Here is a 27,628-nt window from a genome sequence, read left to right as displayed (position 1 = left end):
TGACAGTGCCCCCATACTGCGAGCTTCCCCTGCGCCCGCTGCGAGCTTCCCTGGCAGTGCCCCGATGCTGCAAGCTTCCTCCTCCAACAGTGCCCCACCACTGTGAGCTTCCCCCCACCCATGCTGTGAGCTTCCCTGACAGTGCCCCCACACTGCAAGCTTGCCCCTCCCCCCACTGCGAGCTTCCCTGACAGTGCACCCATGCTGCGAGCTTCCCCCCCACTGCGAGCTTCCTTGACATTGCCCCCCAAGCTGTGAATTTCCCCTGACAGTGACCCCACACGCTGTGAGCTGCCTCCTCCAACAGTGCCCCCATATGCTGCGAGCTTCCTCCAAGAGTGTCCCCTATGCTGCAAGCTTCCCCTAACACTGACCCCATGCTGCAAGCTTCCCCCCGACAGTATCTACACACAATGGGGACATTTGCACCCATAGCTGGGGATCGAACCCAGGAGTCCAGCCCTGTGAGGCTCATTGGCGTCCTCATTAATAATTAGCCAAAAGTTAATAACCAATGAGTCAAACTATTAATTATGTGACCTCTGACCCTGACTTTGCCCTGCCCCCTCCCCCACTCACAGGGGATGGGAAGGGAGCAGAAAAGGGATCCTGGACAGAGAACCAAAGAATGGCCAGACAGGGTCAGAGCAACGGCCCAGCCAGCCCCGGCTCCTGGCTGCCAACAGACCAGGGCAATTATCCAGGGATTCACCCCGAGCTCTGGGGCCACCCGGCGCAGGGGGCTGCGTCCCTGACCAGCTTGGCCAATGGCCGTCTCTGGACCCAGCTTCCAGGAACGTGGCTCCTTGTGTGTCAAACCCCCTTCTACTTCTGACCTCAGCCCATCCCTGGCAGTGAGTTCCACAGGTTAACTGAAATCCTGCCTGCTGGAAACCTGCTGCATGTTCATGAGGCCCCCAGTTCGTGTCCACCCTAGTCACAGTCTGCCGTGGTCCTACACACTGGATCCACCTGGCAGGAACCCAGGCGTCCGGGCTCTGAGCCCAGGCTGAGACTGGGCAGAACTCACTTCATCTCGGGGGGAGGGGAGGGAGAGTCCGCGAATTGACTCTTCTGGGCTCCCGTGGATACTTTCAAGACGGCGAAAACTGCCGGGCCAGGAATGAGCCAATATGGCCGCGCTCAGTGGATGCCTTCCCCACATACGGTAGAAGATGGCGGCGCCCATTAATTTCCTTTAGCAAGATGGCGACGGTCAAAAATGCCTTTCCACGGTGAGGGCTACGATCATTTCCGGTGCGAACATGGCAGCCCCTACAATATCCTTCACCAATATGGCGGCCCCTATGAATCCCTTCCCCAAAAATGGCTGCGCCTATCAGTCCTTAAAAAAAATGATGGCCCACTGTCTAAATCAAGATGGCTGCGCCCGTTAAAGCAAACTAATTATACAATTCCGTCAAAGATGCTGTCCCCCTTTAAATTCCTTCCCAAATATAGCGACGTCATGTAGTTCCGTAACCAAGATGGCGCTGCCTGTATTTTCCTCACCAACATGGCGGCTCACAGCTTTTGGCTATTCAAGATGGCGACCCCCATTAATTCCATGTTCAATGTGGCTAATACACAATATCTGGCCGGAAGATGGCGCCCTCCTGCGAGTTAGTGCCAAGATGGTCCGCAGACCCCCTTTCCGTACAGTTCCCTTAGCCTGTGTGTCCAACATGGCGGCGCCTATCTCCCTTCAAACCAACATGGCGGCTCCCACGCCAAAAATGGCGGACCACTTCACCAATATGGCCGATGCCACGTTTCCCATTCTCAACATGGCGCCGCCCTTGGGCGCTCCCATTCTAACATGGCGGCGCCTATATCCGCCCTGCCGCACAGACTTTATAAATTGCTCCCACATGGTCCCAGCACGACTTCCTGTCCCATTTCCGAAAATGGCAGTGCCCCTGGGCCTGAGGCTGGGTAGGGAAATGTGGGGAGATCTAGCATGGGGGCGGGGTCAGATCAACGGGGCGCGGGCGATGTGGGGGGAGGGGATTCCCAGGTTGGCAATTGGGGGGCCCCATATCTCACTGAACCCCCTCTTTCCCCCCCCCGCAGCGCCTCGCCTGGCCGCAGCCCCCCGGCACATTCACTGCGGCGCCGCCCGCCCGGCCGTGGGGCAATGGAGAGCCCAGTGAGTGGGGCTGCGGGTCGGGAGCGGGGGGCACCGGGAGGAGGGAGGGGGCTACGGGTCGGGAGCGGGGGCACCGGGAGGAGGGAGGGGCTGCGGGTGGGGAGCGGGGGGCACCGGGAGGAGGGAGGGGGCTGCGGGTGGGGAGCGCGGGGCACCGGGAGGAGGGAGGGGGCTGCGGGTGGGGAGCGCGGGGCACCGGGAGGAGGGAGGGGGCTGCGGGTCGGGAGCGGGGGGCACCGGGAGGAGGGAGGGGGCTGCGGGTCGGGAGCGGGGGCACCGGGTGGAGGGAGGGGGCTGCGGGTGGGGAGCCGGGGGCACCGGGAGGGAGCGGGGGCACCGGGAGGGGGCAGGGGGCTGCGGGTCGGGAGCGGGGGGCACCGGGAGGAGGCGGGGGGCACCGGGAGGGGGCAGGGGGCCGCGGGTCGGGAGCGGGGGGCACCGGGAGGAGGGAGGGGGCCGCGGGTCGGGAGCGGGGGGCACCGGGAGGAGGGAGGGGGCCGCGGGTCGGGAGCGGGGGGCCGCGGGTCGGGAGCGGGGGGCACCGGGTGGAGGGAGGGGGCTGCGGGACGGGAGCGGGGGGCACCGGGAGGAGGGAGGGGGGCTGCGGGTCGGGAGCGGGGGGCACCGGGTGGAGGGAGGGGGCTGTCGGGTCAGCGGGGGGCACCGGGTGGAGGGAGGGGCTGCGGGACGGGAGCGGGGGGCACCGGGAGGAGGGAGGGGGCTGCAGGACAGGAGGGAGGGGCTGCGGGTCGGGAGCGGGGGGCACCGGGAGGAGGGAGGGGGCTGCGGGATGGGAGCGGGGGGCACCGGGAGGAGGGAGGGGGCTGCGGGTCGGGAGCGGGGGACACCGGGAGGAGGGAGGGGGCTGCGGGACGGGAGCGGGGGGCACCGGGAGGAGGGAGGGGGCTGCGGGTCGGGAGCGGGGGACACCGGGAGGAGGGAGGGGGCTGCGGGTCGGGAGCGGGGGACACCGGGAGGAGGGAGGGGCTGCGGGTCGGGAGCGGGGGGCACCGGGAGGAGGGAGGGGGCTGCGGGATGGGAGCGGGGGGCACCGGGAGGAGGGAGGGGCTGCGGGTCGGGAGCGGGGGACACCGGGAGGAGGGAGGGGACTGTGGGCTCATTGTGACCCCCTTTCCCTTCACCCCAGGCAGGGACTCGCCCCCAGCTCGGCCGGCTACGGGCCCTCCGGGATGTACCTGACTGGTCCTTTGTAGGTGAGAATCTTCCTCTGTTACCACCGTGCCTCCCTGGAAGCCTGGGTTCTCTCCCCGGGCTGGGAGGAGCGGGGGCAGGGACGGGAGCTCGGACTCTTGGGTTCCATGATGGGGCAATGGGGTTCACTGACTTCTCGGATCTCCCCAGACGGGCGCCCTGCCCCCCTGTGGAAGGGCCAGACCCGCCGGCGGCAGGAAGACGAGGCCTTTGCGGTGAGTGGGAGGCTGGGGGGGTCCAGGGGCTGGGAGCCCGGACTCCTGGGTTCTCTCTCTGGCTCTGGGAGGGGAGTGGGGGCTGGTGATTGGAGCAGGGGGGCTGGGAGCCCGGACTCCTGGGTTCTCTCCCTAGCTCTGGGAGGGGAGTGGTGGCTGGTGACTAGCCCAGTGGGGCTGGGATCCCTGGCGTTGCTCTCGGGCTGGGAGCCAGGACTCCTGGGTTCTCTGGGCCCCCCTCACCCGCCTCTCTCTCCCCAGCGGCGCGTGGCCATGCTGGGCCAGGAGATGGAGCGAGGCCTGCAGCGCTGGCAGGTCCAACAGCGCCAGCAGCAGGAGGCCAAGGAAAGCAAGAGACAGAACCAGCTGCAGCCCAAGGGGGCCACCCTGCGTCGGGGCAGCCCCCCCCAATAAATCCCTGCGCCCCCAGTGACCGTCTCTGGGACTGCTTTCTGCGCCCGGCCAGGACGCCTGGGTTCTCTACTGGTTAGAGTGGGGGGAGTGGGGCTGGGAACCTGGGTGAACTCATCAGGTAACAACCTCCTCCTTCCCTGCGCCCCCAGCAAACCCTCTTTTCTCCCCCCCCCCCCCCCCCCCCCCCCCCCCCCCCGCAGGATGTGAGCTCAGGCTCTGGAGGAAGCAACAGAGACTGAAGAGTCTCCTTCCTTCCCCCGCCCCTGGCCTGCCGGTGCCCCTCACTCCCGACCCGCAGCCCCTGCCACCCCAGCCCTGCCCTCCCACCAGCTCTGCCAGTGCCCCCTCACTCCCGACCCGCGCAGCCCCTGCCACCCCAGCCCTGCCCTCCCACCAGCTCTGCCAGTGCCCCTCACTCCCGACCCGCAGCCCCTGCCACCCCAGCCCTGCCCTCCCCCCCCAGCCGTGCCGGTGCCCCTCACTCCCGACCCGCAGCCCTGTCAGCCCAGCCCTGTCCCCCCAGCCCTGCCGGTGCCCCTCACTCCCGACCCGCAGCCCCTGCTGTTGGTTGTTGTGTGTTGTTTCTCCCCATTTCTCTGTCTCCCGAGTGTTTCATCACAGGCGAGTCATGAGGCTGTGACTTGGGCCAGCTGCAGTTTCGTGGCTGGTGGGTGCGGGGGTGGATTTCCCCTCCCCCCCTTGAAGACTTGGCTGTTTTGCAATCCAGGCACTCCCCCCCTCCCCTCCCCCAACAGCTGTAATTGCTTCCAGATGTGCAGCCACGACAGCAGCTGGTCTGACTTCATCGTGTGGGCGCCGTGCCCGGTGCACGGGACTGGGGGAAGGCAGCCAGGGCTGGGGGGAGGGAAGACAGTGCCCCTTGCTGGGCCCCCCTTTCCCAGCCCTGGAGCCCCCACCGGCCCCCACCCCTGTTTGTTGTGTACTGCGCCGGCGGGATGATACGGGATGGGGATTTCTGGCTTTTTGGATCCGGCAGGAGATTGCAATAGGGGAAATCGCGGTTAGACCCCACGTCACGGTGTCTGGGCCACAAGCCGTGGGGTTTGGTGACTCAGCCCCCCACAGCTCTGCTGGTGCCTCTCACTCCTCCGACCTGCAGCCCCTGCTCGCCCAGCCCTGCCAGTGCCTCTCAATCCTGACCACCCCCGCTCGCCCAGCCCTGCCGGTTCCACTCACTCCCGACCCGCAGCCCCTGCTAGCCCGGCCCTGGGATCCCCCCAGCCCTACCACTGCCCCTCTGTCTTCACCCTTTAGAAAACGCACTCAATTCATTTGCAAAAAAAAAAAAATCACTTTTTATTCATTTTGATTTTTCTTTAAAAAAAAAAAAAAAAACCAAAACATCCCCTGACAAATGTCCCCAAATCCCCATTTTTTGGCTAATTTTCTCCTCCAAAGCTGCCTGCCAACATGAACGAAAAAAATCCCTTCAAATGAAACAAACAACTTGAAAACACGAGACCCTGGAAATGTTTCCAGTGGCCCCGGAGCCAGGTTTGTGTTACAAGGAAAGAGATTCTGGAAGGACGCACTGAGAATCCCCCAGTGTATCCAATTCTTCCCAAAACTGGGTTTGTTTATTTCTAACAGCGAAAGAGGAAGAAAAACTGCAATGTCGTAATTCAGTGCCCAGGAAAACGCTGATGTAAGTCAAGGAAGATCATAACATAAAACCACAACATTGTGTAGAAATCCGGCTCTGTATGAAACTCCCACAGGGTTTTCATTGCCAGGCGGGACAGAATAATTCTGAAATCTCTGGACAATTGAACCATGAAATCCCTGCACTTTTGTTGTTTCCACCCTGGAGATGGCGAGATCACACCAAAACCAGGTGAATTTCTGGATAATTTGACTTACAATTTATTCAGATTGATTTTCCTCAGATCAAGAACAGAACTGGGCGTTTTCCTACCACGTTTTTAGTCCCCATCCTCCCGGGAAATGACTTCTTTGTTATTAGGATTTTGCAAACTAATAACAAATATCTCAAAGAAACTGCAGGACAGCCAAGAGCGGAGCAGAAAGGCCTGAATCGTCCCTGGAAAATGGGGGTGTCTCTTGAGGAGCGAGGGCAGGATCTGAAAATCCCCATTTATTTAGCAATTCAAACGTGGCTTGTTTCTTAAATGTGCCCGCTCTTGGGTTTCAACAAACCGACCATCTGGAAATAATAGCCAGGAAAGGCCCCGCTGATGGCGCGATAGGAGGGATATTGATTCTTAAGAGCTGACACAAATGCCAGTAATTTCCTGGGACATTTTTAACAGTCACACCAGCATTTTGGATGCAGCGATTGGGGGTTAATGAGTTGTTAATTCCAGTTCCCTGCTGAAGATAGTTAAAATGTCCTGGGGCTTTTAATAACAGCCGGTAATGATTAATGGCCCAATAATTGCTAATAAAAGCCTCTGCAAACCAGCTGCCAGGTTTATTCAATTTCCCCAGACGCTAGAGGTTTAAAAATAGGGAAAATTGCTAATACCCCCCACACACACACCCCGAAAGTTCAAACAACCCAATTCCTGGGATTTCATTCAAGTTGCCCTGGGTTCTTACTGCCGTGGAAGAGTAACCGCTGTGCTGGCCGGCCTGACAGAAATTACCCGCACGATTTATACACTTTCCCCAACAATCGGTGGTGAATATTAAGAGCAAAATCATAATAAATCCTCAGAAAGGGGGGTTTATTACGAAGAGTGATATCTGCAGCCGAAATCTCTGGGCGTTTTCATGGCACGTACGTTCCCCGAGCGATACCTGCTAAAACCCACGGCCACGTTAATAAAAAGCCCAACAATTCAACTGAGACGATTTCCCCAGAAACGCGCTGACTCAATAGCAAAATAATATTAATTAATAACAATAATACATTGAAAAATACCCAGAGAGACAAAAAACAACCCTCCCCCCAGAAAGCACTTTAATCTGACGGTTTCAAAACACCCGGGTGAAAATCCCTGCGAAGCGGGTGCAGGGCAAAGCAGGCCCCTTGTCCCGGCCAGCGGGAATTGAGGGGCATCCCCCTGCACCCCTCTGTACCACCCCCTCTCCCGCTTACACACTGATTTTAGTTAATTGCCTTTTGTTCTATACAATAATTAAGTTTTTTTATTACAAAAATTATACATTTTAAAAAAACCCAAACAATGAGACCCCTCCCCAACACTGGAGAGGAAAGAGGAGGGGACCCTAAACCTGACCCTTGCTCCACTGAACCAGCCCATATACCCCCAAACTGGGCCCACAGTGCACCCCCTAACCAGCCCCCCATCTGCCCCATTCATCCCAAACTGGATCCAGCCATGGTCCCTGCCCCCCACAGGGACTCTTTCCTAGGCAGATTCTATGGGATGGTCTCTGACACCTGGGTGACCCCTACTGGGCTGTGGTCCCCTATTACTCAGGATGGGGGGGGTGCAAGATTCCCTGCCGCCCTGTTTGTGGCCCTGCAGGAAAGTGGGGGCAAAATAAGGCCCCACCCCCTTCCTTTGGCTCTGCCCCCAAATACATCATGCTGCCCCATGAGCACCCTGCCTGTTTTCCCATCATCCCCGGCTCCTCTAGCCCCGCCCATTAGAACGCCCTGGGTTTGACCTTGGTTTGACCTAGCTCTGCCCACTGTACTGCATGGCAACCGTCATCTGCATAGCCCCGCCCACTGTAATGTAAAGTCCCCTTATTTGCATAGACCCACCCACTAGAATGCAAAGCCCCTTCATCTGTGTAGCCCAGCCCACTGGAATGCAAAGCCCCCTTATCTGCATAAACCCGGCCATTTAATGCTAAAGCCCCGCCCCCTTCAGCCAAATGCCATCCCTCTTTTACTAGCTCCACCCCCATAGTTTTTATGGCCCCTCCCCCTCTGCGGCTCCACCCCTGGGTTCCCAAGGCCCTGTCTAAAGTACCTGAGGGCCAACCAGGGTCCTCCATTCCACAGATGGCCCTGCCCCCAACTTTGTACACAGACCAATGGGAGATTCAGCCCAACCCAACCCAACAAACAGGGGAAATAGAGCCAAGCTGATTGGCTAGGTCATGAGCCCAAGACTGGGGGGAGGAGCCAGCATGACCTTTGCGGAGGCAATCACACTGCTGTCTCCCATTGGCTTCCCCTCTGGTGAGGTGAAAGTTGAGAGGTCATAGGGGAAGCTGAAGGACCTGAACTTTGACCTTTCCCCAGGAGGTCAAAGGACACATGGTTACACAAGGGGAGGGGGTCAGGGGTCACCCCGCAGGCTACTGAGCGCGCTCAGCACGCTTCAGGGGCGGGGGGAGAGAAAGGAATGTCAGAAAGGAGGAGGTGCCAAGGGGAAGCCCCCACCCTTCACATCTTGTCCAGCAGGGAAGGGGAGGGGCTTAAGGGGAGGAGCCAGAGAGAAGCCCCGCCTCTCACACCTTGTCCAGCAGGGAGTGCTGGCTGTGCAACAGGGGGCAGAGCTGGGGAGGAGCCAGGGGAACCCCGCCCCCCACCTTGTCCAGCAGGGGGTGGGGCCAGGGAGGCAGGCAGGGCTGGGGAGCCCCACCCCTCACACCTTGTCCAGCAGGGAGCGCTGGCAGTGCAGCAGCCGCTTGGGGGTCCCGCGGCGTTTGAAGACCAGGACGGCGGCACCCAGCGCCAGGGCGCAGAACAGCAACATGACAGGGAGCACCACGGCAGCCAGGTCCACCGCCCCGCCTCCCGCCTCGTCCACCTCGATGACGATGACCTCGGTCTCCTCCCGCTCTTCATCCTCGCGCCGGCCGCCCCTGCAGCCTAGCCAGTCCCGCAGCGCCGACTTGGGGTAGCCCGGTTCCACCCGCAGCTGCTGGTTGTTGAACTTCCAGTAGCGGCCGCCCTTGTAGAAATAGGTGAAGGCTGCATAGCCGGGGGGGGAGCGGGGCGAAGAGACACGCGGACGGGAGGAGACGGTCAGACACGGGGATAGACAGACGGGAGGAGACGGACATACGGACACAGGGATAAGAGGACAGAGAGCGAGATGGAGAGAGACAGATGGACAGGGGAAGAGAGGGGTGGACGGACACAGGCCAGACAGGGAGAAGACGGACGGATGGATACACAGCCAGATGCGTCAGAAGACATACAGACACAGAGTCAAGCAAGGAGGAGATGGACACAGGACCAGACAGGGGAGGAGATGGACGGGGGGACCGGGATGGGATGGGATGGATGAGGAGTGGTGGGAAGAGGGGAATAAAGCAGAGGCTAATCAGCCGCGTCCCTCAAGTCCCTCCCCCACCGCTGCCCCGAGCCCTATCGACCCTCCTGGTGAGGTCAGAGCCTGGGTGGGGACCCCACGGCCCAAAAGTCCCACCACTCGTCACCCCGGGCTCTCCCCATGCCTCCCCACAGATGTCCCAGCCAGGTGGGGCTCGGCCAAAGCGCTCCCCCGCCCCCTTTGTCCCCCACGTCCCCGCCATACCTTCATCACTGCCCATGAAGGCCCCACGGGGTGACTCAGGAATCCCCTCCCAGACGGCGACGTTCTTGGGGTACTCGGCATCCACTGAGCGGCTCTCCTCATTGAAACGGTAATATCTGCGGGGGAGGGGACAATGAAGGGGGGCTAACAATGGGGGGGATCCCAGCGGGGGGCTCTCTGGAGGGGCGCTAACAGCACAGGGGGACCCCAGGATAGGGAGTGGGGGGTCCCAGTGCGGGGATCTCTGGGAGGCTCTGACAGCACAGGGGGATGCCAGGGTGGAGGTCGCTGTTCCCTCTAAGCTGTGCGCGCGCACACATATCCGAAACCCTGCGCACACGGTGATACACCGCGTGCACAACAATTTGCACAGAAGAAATTTTTTGCGCACATGGCCCGTCAAAAATTAGAGGGAACATTGGTCAGGGTCCCAGTGGAGGGAATCTCTGGGGGGGTGCTGACAGCATGGGGGACCCCGGGGTGAGGAGTGGGGGGTCCCAGAGGGTGGCTCTCTGGGGGGGCACTGACAGCCCAGGGGGACCCTGGATTGGGGAGTGGGGTTCCCAGTGGGGGATGCTCTGGGGGGCACTGACAGCACAGGGGTACCCCAGGGCACAGAGAGGGGGGTCTCAGTGGGGCATGCTTTGACAGTGCAGGTGGACCCCAGGGAGTCCCAGTGAGGGGGTTGCACGGGGGATGACTCTCACTGACTTGTTGCCCCGGAAGAAGTAGGTTTTTCCGCTGGGCATCCAGAAGAGGGCAGCATCGATGCGATCAGTGGGGAGCCCCCGGCCCAGCTCCCGGAGAGGTTTGGGGTACCCAGGCTGCAGGATGGCTTCATCGAACACCCAGTACTTGTCACCTGCAGAGCGTGAGGGCAGGGTCAGCCCTGGGGGGAATGGCCCCATCCCCCACCCCCAGCCTGCCTCCCCCCCAGGAAAAGGCCCCGCATTCTGGTACCTTTGAAGAAGACAAATTTCCCGTCTTTCCTCTCATAGGCCGTGCTGATTGATGCCGGGAGACCGACCCAGAACTGGCCAATGGGGAGTGGATACCCGTCCATGACCCGGTTATTCCGGACCCGCCAGAACCAGCGCTCCTGGGACCAGAGAAATTCACAGTTCTGCTGGTGTCCCTAACTCCCGACCCGCAGCCCCTGCTAGCCCAGCCCTGGCCCTCCCCAGCTCTGCCAGGGCCCCTCACTCCCAACCCACAGACCCCTGCCAGCCTGGCCCTGCCCCCTCCCAGCTCTGCTGGTGCCCCTCACTCCTGACCCACAGACCCCACACACACCTTGAAGACGAACATCTCCCCACGCAGGACAGCAATGGTGTCAAAGTTGCCTTCGCAGATGTTGGGACCATAGGGGGGGTTGTTGGGCTCGTCAGGCACATGGGGCCTGGCCGTGGTGCGGGGCACCGGCGGGGCCTTGGTGGGGACCCCCGACTTGCTCCCTGGGCAAAGGGACACAAAGGGTTAATGGAGAGCGGAGTAGATTGGGGTTCCCGTGGGTGGGGGCAACCTGTGTGGGGAGGGGTCAGGGACTATGAGAGAGTCTGGGTGGGGGTCAGGTGTTGTGCCCCATGCACCCAGTGCTGGGGGCTGTGGGTGCCCTGTCTTTCAGGGTGAGATTCAGGGGGTGAAGTTATGGGCTGCTGGCCGGGGTTGGGATGTCAGCATGAAGGGCAAGGCGGTGTCACACCCAAAGGAGTTAAAGGTTAAGGTCAGGGGTGAGGTTGCAGGTCACACCCCCAGAGAAGGGCAGGGCCCCCTGCACTGTGAAGCCGCAGGTGTCCTGTTGGTGGGTTAGAAGTTGGGTGGTCACACGCTCCTGCATGCCTCGCCAATGGGCAGGGTTTACAGTTTCAGGGCAGGGGACGGTCGCACCGTAGAGCTGCTGGATGCCGCGCAGGTCATCGTCCGGCAGCACGAAGTTCTCGGTGTCCATCCACTGGTAGAAGGGCGCCATGATGGCCGAGGGGTCGTTCGAATGCTCCAGCCCCAGCGCATGGCCCAGCTCATGCACGGCCACCAGGAAGATGTCGTTCCCTGGGGAAACAGGAGCGTCAGCGTGTGGCACGGCCTGATGGGGATGTCACCACGGCCACCCAGGAATGGGGACTTCACCGTATCCACCTGGGAATGGGGACGTCACCACATTCACCCCAGAACGGGATGTCACTGCATCTGTCTTAGGACAGGGATGTCACCAGGACTGGGGACACACCATGTCTGCCCGGTAGCAGGGATGTCACCACGGCCAACTGGGAATGGGGACACCGCTGTGTCTGCCTGTGAACGGGGATGCCACCACGTCTGCACAGGTGAAATCATCCCTCCTGCCCCGCATGTTCAATTCCCACAAACCCCTTGGAAATGGGAGATGCGGGGGACTGGCTGGGGGTAGGGAATGGGGCACTGGCCCAATCCAGCCCCAAAGCAGGGGACTGTCTGGCTCAGGGGGCAGGGAATGGGACATGGGGCCTTTCCCCTCTGGGAGGCGCCGACTCTGATCCCGCCCCGAGGGGACTGGCTGGCTCAGGAGCGGCCCCAGAGGGGAGGATTCGGGGGGGTTCCCACCGATGTGGAAAGGGGAAGTGACGCCATAGTCAGCCCATAGTCAATGAGTTGGGGGAGGGGACTTTCCCAGCGTCTCCTTCCCTGCCCTGTTCCCCTCCCTCGCCTCCCTCCATCCCTGGAAGAGAAAGTCCTGTTGACTCCCCCACCCCCTTCTTGCCATGCTCCCAGCCCCACATAACATCTCCCACCGTTCCCCCGATACCCTGTCTGTCCCCCTGCCTACCACGAACCCCCTATGCCCTCTCCCTTCCCCCTGAGCCCTCCACCCGCTCCCAGCCCCCCACGACCTCTTCCACCACTCCCCCGACACCCGGTCTGTCCCCCGCCTACCCTGAACCCCCTATGCCCTCTCCCTTCCCCTGAGCGCTCCACCCACTCGCCAGCCCCCCACTTACCATTGAGGTCATCGTTGCGGACGGTCCAGGGCTCGGCCAAGTCAAAGTGGGTGTCACCGCCGATGTGGGGGCCGGGGAAGTAGGCGTGGGCCAGGAAGCCCCCCTCCCCGTCAAAGGGGGTGCTGTCACCGTGGAAGCCCTCGGCGAAGAAGATCATGATGTCGGCCTGCGGCGCCCGGCCCTGGCGCACATGGGCGTAGGGCACCTCGCGGAAGCGCAGCGGCGTGGCTGCCCCCCACACCCCAAAGGCCCGGCGGATGGCTTCAAACGTGGCCGCCTCACCCACCTTGGGCGTGTAGTTCTGGATGCTAGCGGGGGGTGGGGGGAGAGAGCCTGGGTCAGACCTGCCTGGCTCCCCCATATTGCTGCCCCATGGTCACTGTACGGCCCCCCCCACCCCGTCACTGTCCCATGCCCCCCACTGCCCCCTAGCCCCCTTCACTGCTCCACAGTTCCCCCCCCGGCATGGTCTCATGGCCACCCGACTGTCCCACACCCACAGCCCCCCATCACTGCCCCTCGGCCACCCAACTGTCTTCCCTGCAACCTCCCAGCCACCCCACTGCCCCCCACAGCACTGTCGCTGCCCCACAGACCCATGGCTCCCCACAGCCCCCTGTCACTGCCCCACAGCTCCCTCACCGCCCCATGGCCCCCCCATCACTACCCCACAGACCTCCCCCAAAATGGCCCCTTTGTCTCCAACCTGCCTGCCGCAGCCCCAGAGCCCACCCAGTTCCCCATGGGCCCCTCAGCTCCATGGCCCCCCAACTCTCTGCCCCTTCACACCCACCCCCAACCCCTTACGCCCCCAGCCCCCCCCACCTCCCCCGGCCTCTCACCAGAACGTAATCTCGTTGTGATCCCATTTCAGGCCCTGGATGGCGTAGCGTCTGCGCCGAACGTTGGCCTTGATCTCGGCCCCGAACTTGTCCGGGACACCGCAGCGGGGCCGCTGCATGGCCCTGAGGGAGCGGAGAGCAAGGGTAAGCCAGGGGGGAGGGGCGACTCCACTCGACCTCGCCCCTGGGGGCAGAGTCTCCCAGCAGTTGGGGCAGGTTTTCGTGTGCGTGAGGGTTGACATCCCGTCTCCTCAGCATCGTGTGGCCGGGCTCACCCCACCCATTTCCTTTCGAAGGGACCATTGCCCGAGCTCAGGGCCCTCATGGTGCGGGGTGCTCCGCAGACTCCAGGTCATGAGTAGGGTTGGGAATAGAACCCAGGTGTCCTGCCCCTTCCCCCTGTGACATCACAGGTTTGTCACCCTGCTGTTACTCCCAGCTCCCAGAACGGAGCAAAGGTCCAACTCCCGGGCCATTTCCTCCCTTCCCAAATCCTGCCACAGTTCCTGGCTTCATACCCGCCCTGGGGCTCGGATTGGGGGCACCAGTTTGGGAAAATCCCATGATTCTCAGTGGCGGGAATTTCCAAAGAGGCAACCCCGATTGACCGCTAAGGGGCTAAAACCCAACATCCATTGGTGCCCAAACCCCACTGACCCTTAATGGGGCTAGAACCCAGCGTCCTTTGGCCCCCAGTCCCATTGACCCCTCATAGCACTGGAACTCAAAGCCCGGTAGGCTCAATGGGGGTGGCTCTCCTGGGGCTTGGCAGTGGGGTGACTCACCTCATGGTGTCGGCGTCTGCAGTCCCAGTGACCCGCAGGCCGTAGAAGCTCTGCATGGCGCTGATGGCAGCCGAGAGCGACTGGGGCGAGCGCTGGGTGTGGGTCCGCAAGTCGCCGGGGGGGAGGTACCCGTACTGCTGCAGCCAGGCCTGGGGAATGAGAGAGTCAAGGGGGCCCACAGACCCCCACAACACCGACCACCCATCCTCCCTCCCCCTGAGCAGCCCCCCAATGCCCAGCTCACACACACCTGCCCTCCTTATCCCTCATGCCCCCAGCCCCCACTCTGACCCATCTGCTCCACACCAACCCCCACACATACCCTTCACTGATCACTCCGTCCCCTCACCCCCACCCCACCCATATAGTGATGCCTAAACCCCATCCCCCACACATGCCCCACAACACCCACCCCATCCCAGACATTGTCCCCCTATAACCCACCCCACCCACAGCCCTGAATCCATGCAAGAGCTCATCCACCCATCCCCCAACCCCTGGCATCATGTACTCTGCGACTCAAGGCTGGGCCAGCAGGGGCTGCGGGTCCGGAGTGAGGGGCACCGGCAGGGCTGGGCAGGGACAGGACTGGGCCAGCAGGGGCTGTGGGTCGGGAGTGAGGGGCACCAAAGTGCTGGCGGGGAGGGGGGGTGTCATTGAATAAGGGCTGTTCATCAGAGGCAGGAAGTCGGGGGACCCTTAGCCCAGTGTGCTCTGGATTGTGCCTATTGGATCAATTCCTCACCCAAGCCGCCCCCCCCCCCCCGTTCACCTCCCAAAGCCTCCAGTTGATTTATCCTCCAGCTTCCTTTCTTCCCTCCCCCGCCCCAGCTCTAAATACAGCCCCTCCACCTCCCCCGCTTCCGCTCCCCCACCCCCAGGGGCTAAATTTTCTCTTCCAAGCGAGACACAAACAAGTGTCGCCCACTCGCCGGCGGGCAGATCCCACCTGCTCGACACGCGGTTATCCCTGGCCTGGTTCATTCCTCCTTCCCAGCCAACCCTCCAGCGCTCGAGTCACCCAGTTCCCCTGCCCTTGTCTCATTTCAGCTCGTTTCCATTTGGGGGCCCTGCACTCGTTTCTTCTGGGCCTGGTTCGTTCGTTCTTCCCACCAAGAGGTGGAAGGGAAAATGCGTGCGCAGCCCTTGGCCCCTATGCCGAGCTCTCCCGAGCCCGCAGGCCTGCGCGGCCCTTGGCCCCTATCCCGCGGGCTCCTTGCTCACTTCTTCAGTCTCTCTCCCAAGCCGGGGGCAGGAAAGGCGGCACGCTGGCCCGGTCCCCCCTTCCCCCACTCCCTCTCCCTTCACCACACAAGCAGGCCTTTGTGGCTGGGGATTTGGTGGCGAGTTCCCCCCCACCCTCCGGGGGATCCCAGCCAGCTCCCCCCCACCCCCACCTCCTGGAGCATGGAAGAGAAGGAAGGAGACGGACTTGGCTTGGAGGAGCGAGAGGGCAGAACCGGCAGAGAGTTGTTGGAAGCCAAGAAAGTGTTGGCCACAGAAATGGGGTGGGAGGCCAGGGCTTTGGTGAGGTCCTTCAAGGAACGATTGTGTAACTGGAACAGCCTCCGGACCGAGAACGAGAGAGAGAGAGAGTAGATAGATACATAGATAGATAGATGGGGTGTATGTAGATAGATTAGATGATAGAGGGGATGGATGGGGATAGATAGATAGAGATAAGGTGCATGGTGAGAAAGAAAGAAAGAAAGAAAGAAAGAAAGAAAGAAAGAAAGAAAGAAAGAAAGAAAGAAAGAAAGAAAGAAAGAAAGAAAGAAAGAAAGAAAGAAAGAAACTGGCAGCAAAAAGAACATGCCAGTTTCTTGGGTGACATCCAGATATTTCGGAGCGGGTCCAGATGTGACTCACGCAGCCCAGCGAGAATGGAGGACTGAAAACACGGAGGGAGTGGAGGAGAGAAGGGGGAGGTGGGGGGACCCAGGTAGGGGAAGGGAGCTGTGGGAGAGGAGGGCCAGAGAAATACCATTAGTGAAATGAGAGAATGAGAAAATGGCTCAATAAATAAGTACAAGGGGAAGAAGAGAAGGAATGGGTAGAAGGAGAAAATCCCCAAAGAAAGGAATGGAAGCAAGGGAATGAGAAAGTCTGGTGAACAGATGAGTGAGCGGGAAGTGGTTCCTGGAGTTACATTTCAGGGCTGGCCCTGGAGGGAGAAGAAAGGATGGCGGAAAAGCCCAGATCAAGGAGTTCAGGAAGGAGAGAAGGAGAAACCCCCAGATGGAGAAGTAGGAAGGAAGGAAGGGGGAAACAGAGGCATGAAAGAAGACTGGTTGGGGGTCACCCCTTACAGAAGTGGCGTCCCTGGGAGAAAGGATAGGAAAAGAGTGTAAATAAACGAATGGAAGCGGAGGGGAGGAACAAAAGAAAGGAGGGAATGGGACAATCTGGCAAGCGGAGGAATGGAAACCAACAGCCAGGCGGGGAGATAAAGCGCCCGGCTCGCTCCAGGCGCAAAGCGCGAGGAGGGGACGAAGGAACCGGCCGCCAAACCACGGGGCCGCGCAGGGCGCAGAGGAAGGACCGCGACAGCCGCCGGAGGGAGCGAGGGGCGCGCAGCGAAGGGCCGAGGGGCGAGGAACTGGAGCCCGGCGAAGGAATGTGGAAGTTTTTGGCAGCCGAAGTTTGCCGTGGGGGAGGGACGCGCCGCGCAGCGGGGAAGCCCGGCACGAAGCGGGGTGGCAGCGAGGGAGGGGGAAGCGGCAAAGGAGGGGTGCAAAGGCGAGCGTGCGGAGCAGAACCGAGGGATAAAACGAGGGGCAGGAAGGGGCGCCTGGCCCAGCGCCGGAGGGGAGGACTGTGAACCTGGGCAGGGGGAGGTGGGGGCCCCCCCGGCTAGGAAAGAGGGGGCAGGGCGGGGGGCACCAGAGGAAGGCAAGAGACGCGGGCGAAGCTGCGGAGGGAGCCGGGGGACCAGGCGGCGCGTTGAAAAGCGGGGCCCCTTGGTTTTCCGGGCGGACTGGAGACCAGCCCCCAGCTTCGGGACGGTCCCCAGCGCCGGGCCGTCCGCGCACCCGGGCGGGAGGGGAGGCAAACGGGACGGCCCGGGCAGCTCTGCGGCCAAGGGCGGGCGGGAGCCCGGCGCCAGCGGCTTGGCCCGCGGCGAGTTGGCCGGCGCGATGCCCGGCGGCCGGGACTCACCTCCGGGCTGAAGCTGGGGCCCCCTGCGGTGCCCTGCAGCAGGGAGCTCAGCGCCAGGCTGGCAGAGAGCAGGGAGGGCACCAGGCTCGGCGAGGGGCTCATCTTCCCGTCCCTCCCTCCGCGGCGACTGTCCCGGTCCCTCGCCTCGCCGCCTCCCCTCGGCTGCTCCCGCCTCCCGCCGCCGGACTGGGGACGTGGGCAGCGCCTGGCTCCAATTAGAGGGCGCGGGGCGGGGGGCTGGGAAGGGACCGGCCGAGGGGGGAGTGGGGAGCGAAGCGGTGGTGCATGGAGCCACCTAGAGGAGAGCGGCGGGAGAGCTCGAGCCGGGCTGGCTGGGGAGATGGATCGGGGGGTGTCTGGGGGATACATCGGGGGGTGTCTGGGGAGAGAGATCAGGGGGTGTCTGGGGGATAGATCCAGTCGGGGGATGGATCTGGGGGGTGAATCTAGGGGTGTCTGGTGGGATAGATCAGGTGGTATCTGGGGGGTGGATCTGGGATGTCTGGGTGGATGGATCTGGGGGTGGATCTGGGTGTCTGGGGGGATAGATCAGGGGACTCTGGGTAGATAGATCTGGTGGATAGATCCGGAGTGTGTGGGGGTGGATCCGAGGGTGTCTGGGGGAATAGATGGGGAGTCTGGGGGGATAGATCTGGGGTTGGATCTGGGATGTCTGGGTGGATGGATCTGGGAGTGGATCTGGGATGTCTGGGTGGATGGATCTGGGAGTGGATCTGGGATGTCTGGGTGGATGGATCTGGGGGTGGATCTGGGTGTCTGGGGGGGATAGATCAGGGGGTGTCTGGGGTTGGATCTCGGATGTCTGGGTGGATGGATCTGGGTGTCTGGGGGAATAGATCAGGAGACTCTGGGTGGATAGATCTGGTGGATAGATCCGGGGTGTGTGGGGGTGGATCCGAGGGTGTCGGGGGGAATAGATGGGGGGTCTGGGGGGATAGATCTGGGGATGGATCTGGGATGTCTGGGTGGATGGATCTGGGGGTGGATCTGGGTGTCTGGGGGAATTGATGGGGGAGTCTGGGGGATGGATCTGGGAGTGGATCCGGGATGACTGGGTAGATGGATCTGGGGGCGTCTGAGGGGTTGGATCCAGGGGTGTCTCGGTGGATAGATCCAGGGGTGTATGGGGGGATAGATCAGGGGATGTCTAGGGGGATAGATCCGGGGTGTCTGGGGGTGGATCCGGAGACGTCTGGGGGGATAGATCAGGGGATGTCGGGGTGGGAGTGGTGGATCCAGGGGTATCTGGGTGTGTAGATCCGGGGATGTCTAGGGGGATAGATCCGGGGTGTCTGGGGGTGATAGTTCGGGGGGTCTGGGGGATGGATCTGGGAGTGTCTGGGGGGTGGATCCAGGGGTGTCTGGGGGTGGATCCGGGGGTGTCTGGGGGATAGATCAGGGGGTGTCGGGGGGGGGTGGATGCAGGGGTGTCTGGGGGATAGATCCGGGGTGTCTGGGGGGGATAGTTCGGGGGATCTGGGGGATGGATCTGGGAGTGTCTGGGGGTGGATCCGGGGGTGTCTGGGGGGATAGATCAGGAGATGTCTGGGGGGTTGGATGCAGGGGTGTCTGGGGGATAGATCAGGGGATTTCTAGGGGGATAGATTCGGGGTGTCTGGGGGGTGAGCTCACGGAGTAGCCAGGCAGACGTGGGTGGTGGCTGAAGACAGGCAGACTGAGGGAGCTGGGGCAGGCGGGGGGGGGGGGGGCTGTGGGGCAGGATGTGGGTCTCTCTCATCAGCACATTTCCCACCATCGGTTTGTTCCTCTGGCTCTTTGATCCTGTGGCTGCTGATTCAGCCTCCTCTGATTTCGCTAAGCGAGGCCTCGACCCCAGCTGGGGTCAGACAGCGAACCCAGGAGTCCTGGCTCCCAGTCCCCCTCACCCCCAACCACTAGCCCTCACTCCCCTCCCAGTCCTGGCTGGCTCCCAGCTGCCCCCCCCCTCAAGTCAAGGACCTTGGCTGTTTTATTTAGCAGCAGGACAGGACAGACAGTGTGGGGGGGTGTCGAATAAGAGCCAGTGGGGGTGGGGAATGGCGGGGAGTGGAGGGAGAGGGGGAACCCATGCTGGTGCCCCCATCTCCGCACCTCCCCCTCCTGCCACTAGGTGGCGCCAGAGGCTGTAGGATGGAGATGGGAGGGAAGTTGGTTCTTAAAGGGCAATTCTGGGACCCCCCCCTCAAAAAAACCAGGACTCTTAAAGGGCCGGTACCGCAATTCTGGGACCCCTCCCAAACCAGGGCTCCTAAAGGGCCGGTACCGCAATTCCTGCCCGCAGCAATGTTAGTTATGAACATTTCCAGCCATTGTTCAGTGGCCACTAGGGGGCGCCGAGCGAGGAGCTGAGAGTCCGTGTAAACAGGAAATTGTGCACACGGGGAGCCCCGCAATTCTGAGACCCCCCCCAAGGGTCTTAAAGGCGCAGCAGCGCCCTGCCAGAGCGGAGGGTGGGCACTGAGACCTTTGAACCCCAATACCCAGCCCCGCGAGGGGGAGGAGCGTGCGGGGGGGGGGCGAGTTAAAGGGCCAGGAGCATCACGGCAATGGGGGAAGGGAGGTAGCTTCCCCCCAGACCTATAGGCTCCACGCCCCCCCTCCCCCGGCTGCGGGACACACTCTTAGCCCCCCCCCGGAATGAGGGGCCCCTGGGCGAGGGGAGGGTTAAGGGGAGTCGCCCGAAGGGGGGGAAGGAGCAGGAGGTCACGTGACCCGGAAAGTTGCAAGCCAGGAAGCGAAGGACGGAAACAAAGTTACCAGCGAAGGAGACGCGCGACGGGCGGGGGGTTCTAGGCTCGGGACGGGACCGGACCGGGGGGGTTCTAGGCTCGGGACGGGACGGGGGGGACCGGAAGGAGGGAAGGAACCAGCCCGGCTGTGAGAGGGGGTGAAGGCCCCCCCACGAATCCCTCCCCCCCCCGAACGGAAGTCGCGGGGTCGGGGCCCTCCAGAGCCGGGCGGGGGGAAGTCGGGGAGCGCGGGAGATGTGCGGGTGCTAGGGGGGAGGAGAATCCGCCCACCGACCCTCCCCCACCCCCGGATCCTCTGGGGGGCAAAAGGAGAAAACCGGGACCCCCCACCCTGAAAATGTCACCACTGGGGGCCGCCTGGATCCTGCTGCTTGGACTCGTCTGGGGTAAGAGATGCCGGTGCCCCTCACTCCCGACCTGCAGCCCCTGTCCCCCTCTCCCCCCAGCCCTGCCGGTGCCCCGCACTCCCGACCTACAGCCCCTGCCGGCTCTGCCCCCCCCCCCAGCCCTGCCAGTGCCCCCCCACCAGCGCCCCGCATTCTCGACCTACATCCCCTGCCGGCCCTGCCCCCCCCCCAGCCCTGCCAGTGCCCCGGACTCCCGACCTACAGCCCCTGCCCCCCCCAACCCTCCCGGTGCCCCGCACTCCCGACCTGCAGCCCCTGCACGCCCCCCAGCTCTGGGTTCCCCACTTTTTCTTCTTATCCCAGTTTATTTTCCCCCCTAGAAGCTGCTTCCTACACAGAGAAAGACTCGGGTGAGTGGGGGGGCTGAGTGTGAGAGGAGGGTTCTCTGGGGTGCAGAGATTGGGATTGGGGTGCAGGGCCTGGGTGGGGGAAGGACAGCAGTTGGGGGGCTGGTGGGGGGAGGGGGAAAGGCAGGGATTGGAGTGCAGGGGCTGGAGGGAGAAGGGGAGGGGGAAGGGTGGGGATTTGGGGTCACTGGGTGGGGTAGCACTGTGATTGGGGGGGCTGGGTGTAGGGGAGGGGGCACAGGGGGGTCCATCGCTGACCTCTGCACCCTCCCGTTCCTCCCTAGCCACCTGTCATGCACCCCTGGAAGTGCGGGGGGAGCGCCAGGGGCTGATCCGCAGCTTCCCCCCCCGGCACGGCCGCATCCTGCCCAGCAAGTGCACCTGGGTCATCCTGGGGGGCCCGGAGGATGTGGTGACCATCAGGTGAGAGACCCCTCATGCCCCCTGCCCCACTCCCCCGGCCACCCACCTCCTCCCCCACTCCCTCAGCCCTCTTCTCACTCCCCCCACCGGCCATCCTGTTCTGCCCCAGAGAAGAGCAAAACCAGTAATTATCCCAATTAACCTCCCTCTCCTCCCCGGCCCTGGGGCCAGATGGGAGTCAGCGCCCCAGAGGGGAGAGGCCCCATACCCTACCCTGGAGCTGGCGCCCCCTGGAGGGGAGAAGCCCCGTACCCCTCACCCGCCTCCTCTCTGCAGGTTCGAGCGGTTCCAGCTGGCGTGCGGGAAGGCCAAGCTCTACGTCTGGGCTCGCTCCTACCCCCACCAGGCCCTCTGCGGCTCCCGGCTCCCCGCCCCCCTGGCGTTCAGGGGCACCAACGTCACCCTCAGCTACTGGCGCAGCTGGACGGTGGCCGAGGGCTTCCAGCTCCGCTACGAGAGAGGTGGGGGCGCAGCTGGGAGGGGTGGGCAACTCGTCAGTCTGTCTCTCCACCCCAATGTCCCGCCTTCCACTCATCCCTATGCGACCCGACCCAACCATCCATCCATCCCCACCCGCCCAGACCCGACCATCCATCCATCCCCATCCCCACCAGACCCGACCATCCATCCAACCCCATCCCCACCAGCCCTGACCAACCATCCAACCCCATCCCCACCTGCCCCGACCCGACCATCCATCCAACCCCACCCGCCCAGACCCGACCATCCATCCAACCCCATCCCCACCAGCCCTGACCAACCATCCAACCCCATCCCCACCAGACCCGACCATCCATCCAACCCCACCCGCCCAGACCCGACCATCCATCCATCCCCACCTGCCCCGACCCAACCATCCATCCATCCCCACCCGCCCAGACCCGACCATCCATCCAACCCCATCCCCACCCGCCCTGAGCAACCATCCAATCCCACCCGACCCTACCATCCAACCATCCATCCATCCCCACCTGCCCCGACCCGACCATCCATCCATCCCCACCCGTCCAGACCCGACCATCCATCCAACCCCATCCCCACCCGCCCAGACCCGACCATCCATCCAACCCCATCCCCACCCGCCCTGACCAACCATCCAACCCCATCCCCACCAGCCCTGACCAACCATCCAACCCCATCCCCACCAGCCCTGACCAACCATCCATCCATCCCCACCAGCCCTGACCAACCATCCAACCCCACCCGACCCTACCATCCAACCATCCATCCATCCCCACCTGCCCAGACCCGACCATCCATCCATCCCCACCCGCCCAGACCCGACCATCCATCCAACCCCATCCCCACCAGACCCGACCATCCATCCAACCCCATCCCCACCAGACCCGACCATCCATCCAACCCCATCCCCACCAGCCCTGACCAACCATCCAATCCCACCCGACCTCACCATCCAACCATCCATCCATCCCCACCCGCCCAGACCCGACCAACCATCCAACCCCATCCCCACCAGCCCTGACCAACCATCCAACCCCATCCCCACCAGCCCTGACCAACCATCCAACCCCATCCCCACCAGCCCTGACCAACCATCCATCCCCACCCGACCTCACCATCCGTCCATCCATCCATCCCCACCCATCCATCCCCACATGACCCAACATCTGTCCATCCCCACACAACCCAGCCATCCATGCAACCCAATGCAAGCATGCATCCATCCCCCACAACCTGACCATCCATTCATCCCCACACGACCCGACCCAACCCAACCATTGATCCATCCCCACACGACCCAACCAACCATCCAACCCCACCTGCCCAGACCCAACCATCCATCCATCTCCACCGGCCCGAACCAACCATTTCACCACACCCGCCCAGACCCAACCATCCATCCCCACACAACCTAAGCCGACCCATCCGTCCGTCCTCACCCGCCCCGAACCATCCGTCTATCCATCCATCCCCACACAAACCGATCCAACCATCCATCCCCTCATGACCCAACCATCCATCCCCACACGTACCCATCCTTCCATCTATCCAACCATACACCCATCCCAATGCAACTGTCCCATCCATCCCCGTGCAGTCTGTCCATCCCTGTCCCTGTTTCACTCTCTCTCTCTCTCATCCCAGCAGGTCCCCTCCTCTCTGCCTCACCCCCATCTTGTAACCTGACCCTGAATGATTTCTATGGGGTCTTCTCCCCACCTGCCTGGCCTGGGGGCCACGCTGGTGCCCTCATCCGGTGCCGCTGGGCCCTGGACCCCCACGATAGCCGCCCCCTCACTGTGCTCTTCACCACACTGGACCTGGCTCCGAACGACTCCCTGGAGGTCTATGAGGGCCACCCAGACCTGCCGGCTGAGCCGAGGCTTCTGCGGCGCGTGGATGCGGCCAGCAACGGGCAACCAGTAGCGGTGGAGTCACCCTCCAGCCGGGCGTGGGTGGCCTGGCAGGGCCTGGGGGACCACGGTTTCAATGCCACCTACCATGTGCGTGGGTTCTGCGTGCCCTGGCAGCGGCCCTGCGGCCAGGGGGATGAGGCCCGGTGCTACGGCGAGGCGGAGCGCTGCGATGGCATCTGGCACTGCCCAGATGGGGCAGACGAGGAGCGCTGCCCAGGCTGCCCAGAGGGGAGCTACCCCTGCCGGGCTGGTGCTGGGGGCCCCTGCTACGCGCCCGCCGACCGGTGCAACTACCAGACGCTGTGCCCAGACGGGGCGGATGAGCGGGGCTGCTGGCGCTGCCAGCCCGGCAACTTCCGCTGCGGAGACGGGCGCTGCGTCTACGAGGCCTGGCGCTGCGACGGGCAGCCCGACTGCACCGACGCCTCAGACGAAGCCGCCTGCCCCTACGCCCTGCCCCGCAAGGTGGTGGCTGCCGCGGCCATCGGCAGCCTGGTCTGCGGCCTCCTGCTGGTCATCGCGCTGGGCTGCACCTGCCGGCTCTACGCCGTGCGCAGCCAGGAGTACAGGTGGGGGCGGGGCCATGGGATGGGCGGGGCTATGGGGCGGGGCTTCACCTGCCGGCTCTATGCCGTGCGCAGCCAAGAGTTGAGGTGGGGGCGGGGTCATGGGATGGGCGGGGCTATGGGGTGGGGCTTCACCTGCTGGCTCTACGCTGTGCGCAGCCAGGAGTACAGGTGGGGGCAGGGCCATGGGATGGGCGGGGCTATGGGATGGGGTGGAGCTCTCCTGTGGATGGGGGCGGGGCTATGGAGGGGTGGGATCAGAGGCAGATGAACCGAGGGCTGGAGGGAGTTGTGAGGAAGGGGGGCAGTGGGGGGGAAAGCCCCGGGGTCGCCATCTCACGCTCTCCCCCACCCCTGCAGCCTCTTCGCCCCCCTGTCCCGCAGCGACGCCCAGCTGGTCCGGCAGGAGGCGCCACCGTCCTACGGGCAGCTCATCGCACAGGGGCTGGTCCCACCCCTCGAAGACTTCCCCACCGACAGCCCCGGGCAGGTGAGACGCATCAACCCTGCACCCCACTGAGCCCTCCCCTGTCCTCTGAGCCCCCCACGGCACCCACCACAACCCTGTCTCCACAGAGAGAGGCCCCCACTCCAGCCCCGCACCCTGAGCCCCCATGACCTGGCCCCCGCTGAGCGACCCACCCCACACTGTGCCCTCCACTGAGAGCCCCAGGGTGGTGACCGCCTCCTAGGTCTCCACACACACCCCCACAGCCCCCCCCCGGCTTCCCCACAGAGACCCTGGGGCAGATGACACCCCCTGAGCCTTCCCACCCGACCCCTGAGCCCCACTCCTGGATCCCCAAGCATGGGAGGCTCCCTCCCCCTGGTGCTGACCCCCCCTCCACCCCTGTCTCGTTGCAGACGTCGCTGCTGGGGAATCTACGCTCTCTGCTCCACCTGCTCCAGCATGAGCCGGTGGGGGGGCGCCGGGCCCGCCGGCCCCCCCGCCCCCTGCGCCGTCTGCTGCGCCGCCTACGCCGCTGGGGGCTGCTGCCCCGCTCCGCCCCTGCCGCCCGCCCCCCTGCTGCCCCCTCTGCCCAGCCCCCGCCAGATGCCGCCAGCCAGGAGGAAGGGGGGGCGGCCGGCGGGCCCAATGAGGCCCCGCCCCTGCCACAGAAAGTCCCGCCCCCTGGGCCAGAGCCCCCCACAGCCCCACCCCCTGCAGGCCCCCAGCGGCTGCCCAGAGGGGTGATGGGGGCCCTCCGTGGGTGCCTCTTCCCCTCCTCCGAGGGCCATGGGGAGCCTCCGAGCTTCCCACCCTCCCCCGTGGGGGAGGACGACGTGCTGCTACTGCCCCTGGCTGAATCCCGGCCCCCGCCCCCTGCCGAGGACGATGACCCCCTCCTCACCTGAGTGCCTCCTGCCGGGCCGCATCGCCTTGAAGAACCCAGCGGCCAACGGGGAGAGCGGTTAAGCCACCCCTGCCACCAGCAGGGTTCAACTGGGGTGGCAATATTTGTGAGGCAGTCAAAAACTGGCCCACAAAGGATGGTGCCATTGCACATTGCCTTTAAGGACTTAACGCTAACTGAGCAGTGAAAGAATATTTGCCTGCCCGTCAAAAAAGCTCTTCAAGGGAAGAGCTTTGTCAGACATTGCCTTTAAGAACCTGGTGGCTAATCGGAGAGCAGGGCAGCCGGGCAGGGTTGAACCAATCGTGCCCACCCCCAGAGGCCACATCTGGCTGCATCTGAGCAAAAGGAAAAATATTTGTCTGGCAGTCACAAAAGGCTCTTGAAGGGGATGTGCCCTGTCAAAGTCTTTGTATGGCTGTTCTAAAGAATGTCTTAAAGGTGCTGGAAACCTATTAGTGGAGGAAAGAAAAGGCAGTTAAAAAAATACTCTTAAAGGCAATGGCTCAGCTGGCAGTAATTTTCCTCTTCTATGAGTCGAAATTTTCTATAATCAATTATTTTGTCCTACCTGGGTTGGAAAAATGAACCTTTGCACATTTCTTTTTGCAGTGCCTGATAAATGAATCTTTATGGTCAGCAAACCTCGTGTGTGTGCAGGTTAAAAAAAAAGGTCTTTTAAAGGCAACGGGCAAAGGGCAAAATCCGCAACATTTTTCTCCCCGTTTGCTAAAATGTTGTTCTGATTGAAACAAAAAAATGAGAAATGGGCAGAAAATGAATAGGTGGGTTTATGTAGCTGGGATTCTCTATGCAAAATATTTACATGGCTTTCAAAAAAGAAAACTCTTAAAGGTAATGACCATTTGACCTCCTCAAAAGATTGTTTGACGTCATTGGTTTTTTAAATATGACTTAGAAGAGACAATGTGCATTAGTATTCAGCTGACAAATTGAACAGTGATTCTGAATGACAAAAGATATACGTGGCGGTTTTTATATATATATATATATATATATATATATATATATATATATATATATACACACACACACACCTAAAGGCAATGACTAAATCTGAAAGATTGTCGGCCATTTTTGATAGATTTTTAATATATATATGTGTCGTTTTTGTGAAGAAGGTGAGGAATAAGATGAAAAGAAATGTGTGTGTCTATGGATGTGGGAAATTCACTTGTGAGTCTTGGCACCAAATATTTGTATTGTAAACTGATTTTTAAAGGCAATGGCAAAAGCATTTAACCAGCTACCGCGAGAGAGGTGTTTTTTTTTTTTTGTAGTTACTTTTTTAAATTCAAAATCGGAAGCTGAATTTTCACAAGTTCCATGGCTAGAAAAGCTGGACTTGATTCTCAACCCAGCTGCTTTGTGTTGCTGAGTTTTGTTGTTGTTGTTTCAAATAAGCTTCTTAAAGGCAAAGTTTGGATCAGAAAAAAATACACCAACTTTTGGCAGTGACATTTTATTTGGTTTGCGTGTTCGCTTGTTTGTTTTGTGCAATTATATTTGAAAGAGAGGAACTAGGGAGAAAATCAAGTTACAAATCTATGCCCCAGGACATCGAGGTGGGGGATGTCAGTGTAAAGTATTTGCCTGGCCATTAACAAATAAAATAAACGCAAGAAACAAGTGGGTTTATCTGTACCCATAAATTAAATAAAAATCCGACGTGACTCACCATACAGCTTACTTGCGAAATACAACGGTGAGACTGAAAAATGTAACCAGCTTTGGTAGAGAACTTTTAAAAAGATAAAAAAACCCACAATAAATGGGTGCATCAGTGTATGCAGCCTAGGAGAGGCAGTGCAAAAATTTGTGTGGCAGACAAAAAATAAAATACTGTTAAAGGTAATGGCTGGGGTGGGGGAATTTAACCAGGTTTTTCTGAAGAACTTGTTTTATTTAAAAATGAGAAATAACTGGAGAAATAAGATTAAAAATCTACATAGCTGCAAAATTAGAATTGACGAGGCAGTCAAAAAATCAAATATTAAAGGTAATGGCCAAAATGCAAAATTGTAACCAGCTCATTTGTCCACCGTTTTGTAAAAAGAGAGACAATAAATTTGAGCATCTGCCTATGTAAAAAATAAGATGAGAATTCACATGCAAAATACTTGTGTGGCAGTCAAAAAATACAAAGTTCTTAAAGGCAATGG

At 61.3% G+C, this 27,628-nt stretch overlaps 4 protein-coding genes across 5 annotated transcripts in view; 2 read left to right on the top strand and 2 right to left on the bottom strand.

Annotated features, from left to right (window-relative positions):
* The window catches only part of SLC7A7 (solute carrier family 7 member 7), a 3,390-nt gene extending 1,872 nt beyond the window's left edge, over nucleotides 1-1,518 (bottom strand). Inside the window, exon 1 of the mRNA XM_074969428.1 lies at nucleotides 1,513-1,518. Coding sequence (XP_074825529.1) covers nucleotides 1,513-1,518 — 6 coding nt within the window. The remainder of the gene's footprint in view (nucleotides 1-1,512) is intronic.
* A 152-nt stretch (nucleotides 1,519-1,670) lies between these two features.
* On the top strand, nucleotides 1,671-4,124 carry MRPL52 (mitochondrial ribosomal protein L52). The gene is given in 6 exon segments (XM_074969342.1): nucleotides 1,671-1,935; nucleotides 2,074-2,149; nucleotides 3,297-3,331; nucleotides 3,334-3,363; nucleotides 3,512-3,576; nucleotides 3,838-4,124. Coding segments are annotated over 6 exon segments (609 nt in total). The 5' UTR covers nucleotides 1,671-1,685; the 3' UTR covers nucleotides 3,991-4,124.
* Nucleotides 4,125-5,357: 1,233 nt separating this feature from the next.
* On the bottom strand, nucleotides 5,358-17,377 carry MMP14 (matrix metallopeptidase 14). 2 transcript variants are annotated; one of them, XM_074969327.1, is made up of 11 exons: nucleotides 17,199-17,377; nucleotides 14,040-14,188; nucleotides 13,255-13,377; nucleotides 12,413-12,720; nucleotides 11,325-11,486; nucleotides 10,731-10,891; nucleotides 10,398-10,536; nucleotides 10,149-10,299; nucleotides 9,438-9,553; nucleotides 8,547-8,869; nucleotides 5,358-6,771 (listed from the first exon to the last, which is right to left on the bottom strand). In XM_074969327.1, exons 1-11 carry the CDS (start codon nucleotides 17,298-17,300, stop codon nucleotides 6,685-6,687), a joined length of 1,821 nt encoding a protein of 606 aa, XP_074825428.1. In that variant the 5' UTR covers nucleotides 17,301-17,377; the 3' UTR covers nucleotides 5,358-6,684. The 2 variants fall into 2 exon arrangements, with proteins under 2 accessions (XP_074825428.1, XP_074825429.1); XM_074969328.1 differs by lacking the exon at nucleotides 5,358-6,771 and having other exon boundaries at nucleotides 7,820-8,869; nucleotides 17,199-17,376.
* Nucleotides 17,378-20,260: 2,883 nt separating this feature from the next.
* On the top strand, nucleotides 20,261-26,759 carry LRP10 (LDL receptor related protein 10). The gene is made up of 7 exons (XM_074969326.1): nucleotides 20,261-20,355; nucleotides 20,697-20,726; nucleotides 21,008-21,146; nucleotides 21,423-21,607; nucleotides 23,253-24,093; nucleotides 24,451-24,580; nucleotides 24,955-26,759. Exons 1-7 carry the CDS (start codon nucleotides 20,307-20,309, stop codon nucleotides 25,444-25,446), a joined length of 1,866 nt encoding a protein of 621 aa, XP_074825427.1. The 5' UTR covers nucleotides 20,261-20,306; the 3' UTR covers nucleotides 25,447-26,759.
* Nucleotides 26,760-27,628: the final 869 nt, after the last annotated feature.

Source organism: Natator depressus, chromosome 13, assembly GCF_965152275.1.
Source record: "Natator depressus isolate rNatDep1 chromosome 13, rNatDep2.hap1, whole genome shotgun sequence".
Lineage (NCBI taxonomy): Eukaryota > Metazoa > Chordata > Testudines > Cheloniidae > Natator > Natator depressus.
The sequence above is the reverse complement of the archived record's forward strand: the minus strand, read 5'-3'. Positions and strand labels throughout refer to the sequence as shown.

Coding starts and splice junctions, on each gene's coding strand:
- MMP14 (XM_074969327.1), bottom strand. CDS start 17,300: ATGAGCCCCTCGCCGAGCCTGGTGCCCTCCCTGCTCTCTGCCAGCCTG. Junction 10,537..10,730: donor GGGAGATGTTCGTCTTCAAG/GTGTGTGTGGGG, acceptor CTCTGGTCCCAG/GAGCGCTGGTTCTGGCGGGT. Junction 10,300..10,397: donor GAAATTTGTCTTCTTCAAAG/GTACCAGAATGC, acceptor CACGCTCTGCAG/GTGACAAGTACTGGGTGTTC.
- LRP10 (XM_074969326.1), top strand. CDS start 20,307: ATGTCACCACTGGGGGCCGCCTGGATCCTGCTGCTTGGACTCGTCTGG. Junction 20,727..21,007: donor CTACACAGAGAAAGACTCGG/GTGAGTGGGGGG, acceptor GTTCCTCCCTAG/CCACCTGTCATGCACCCCTG. Junction 24,581..24,954: donor CCACCGACAGCCCCGGGCAG/GTGAGACGCATC, acceptor GTCTCGTTGCAG/ACGTCGCTGCTGGGGAATCT.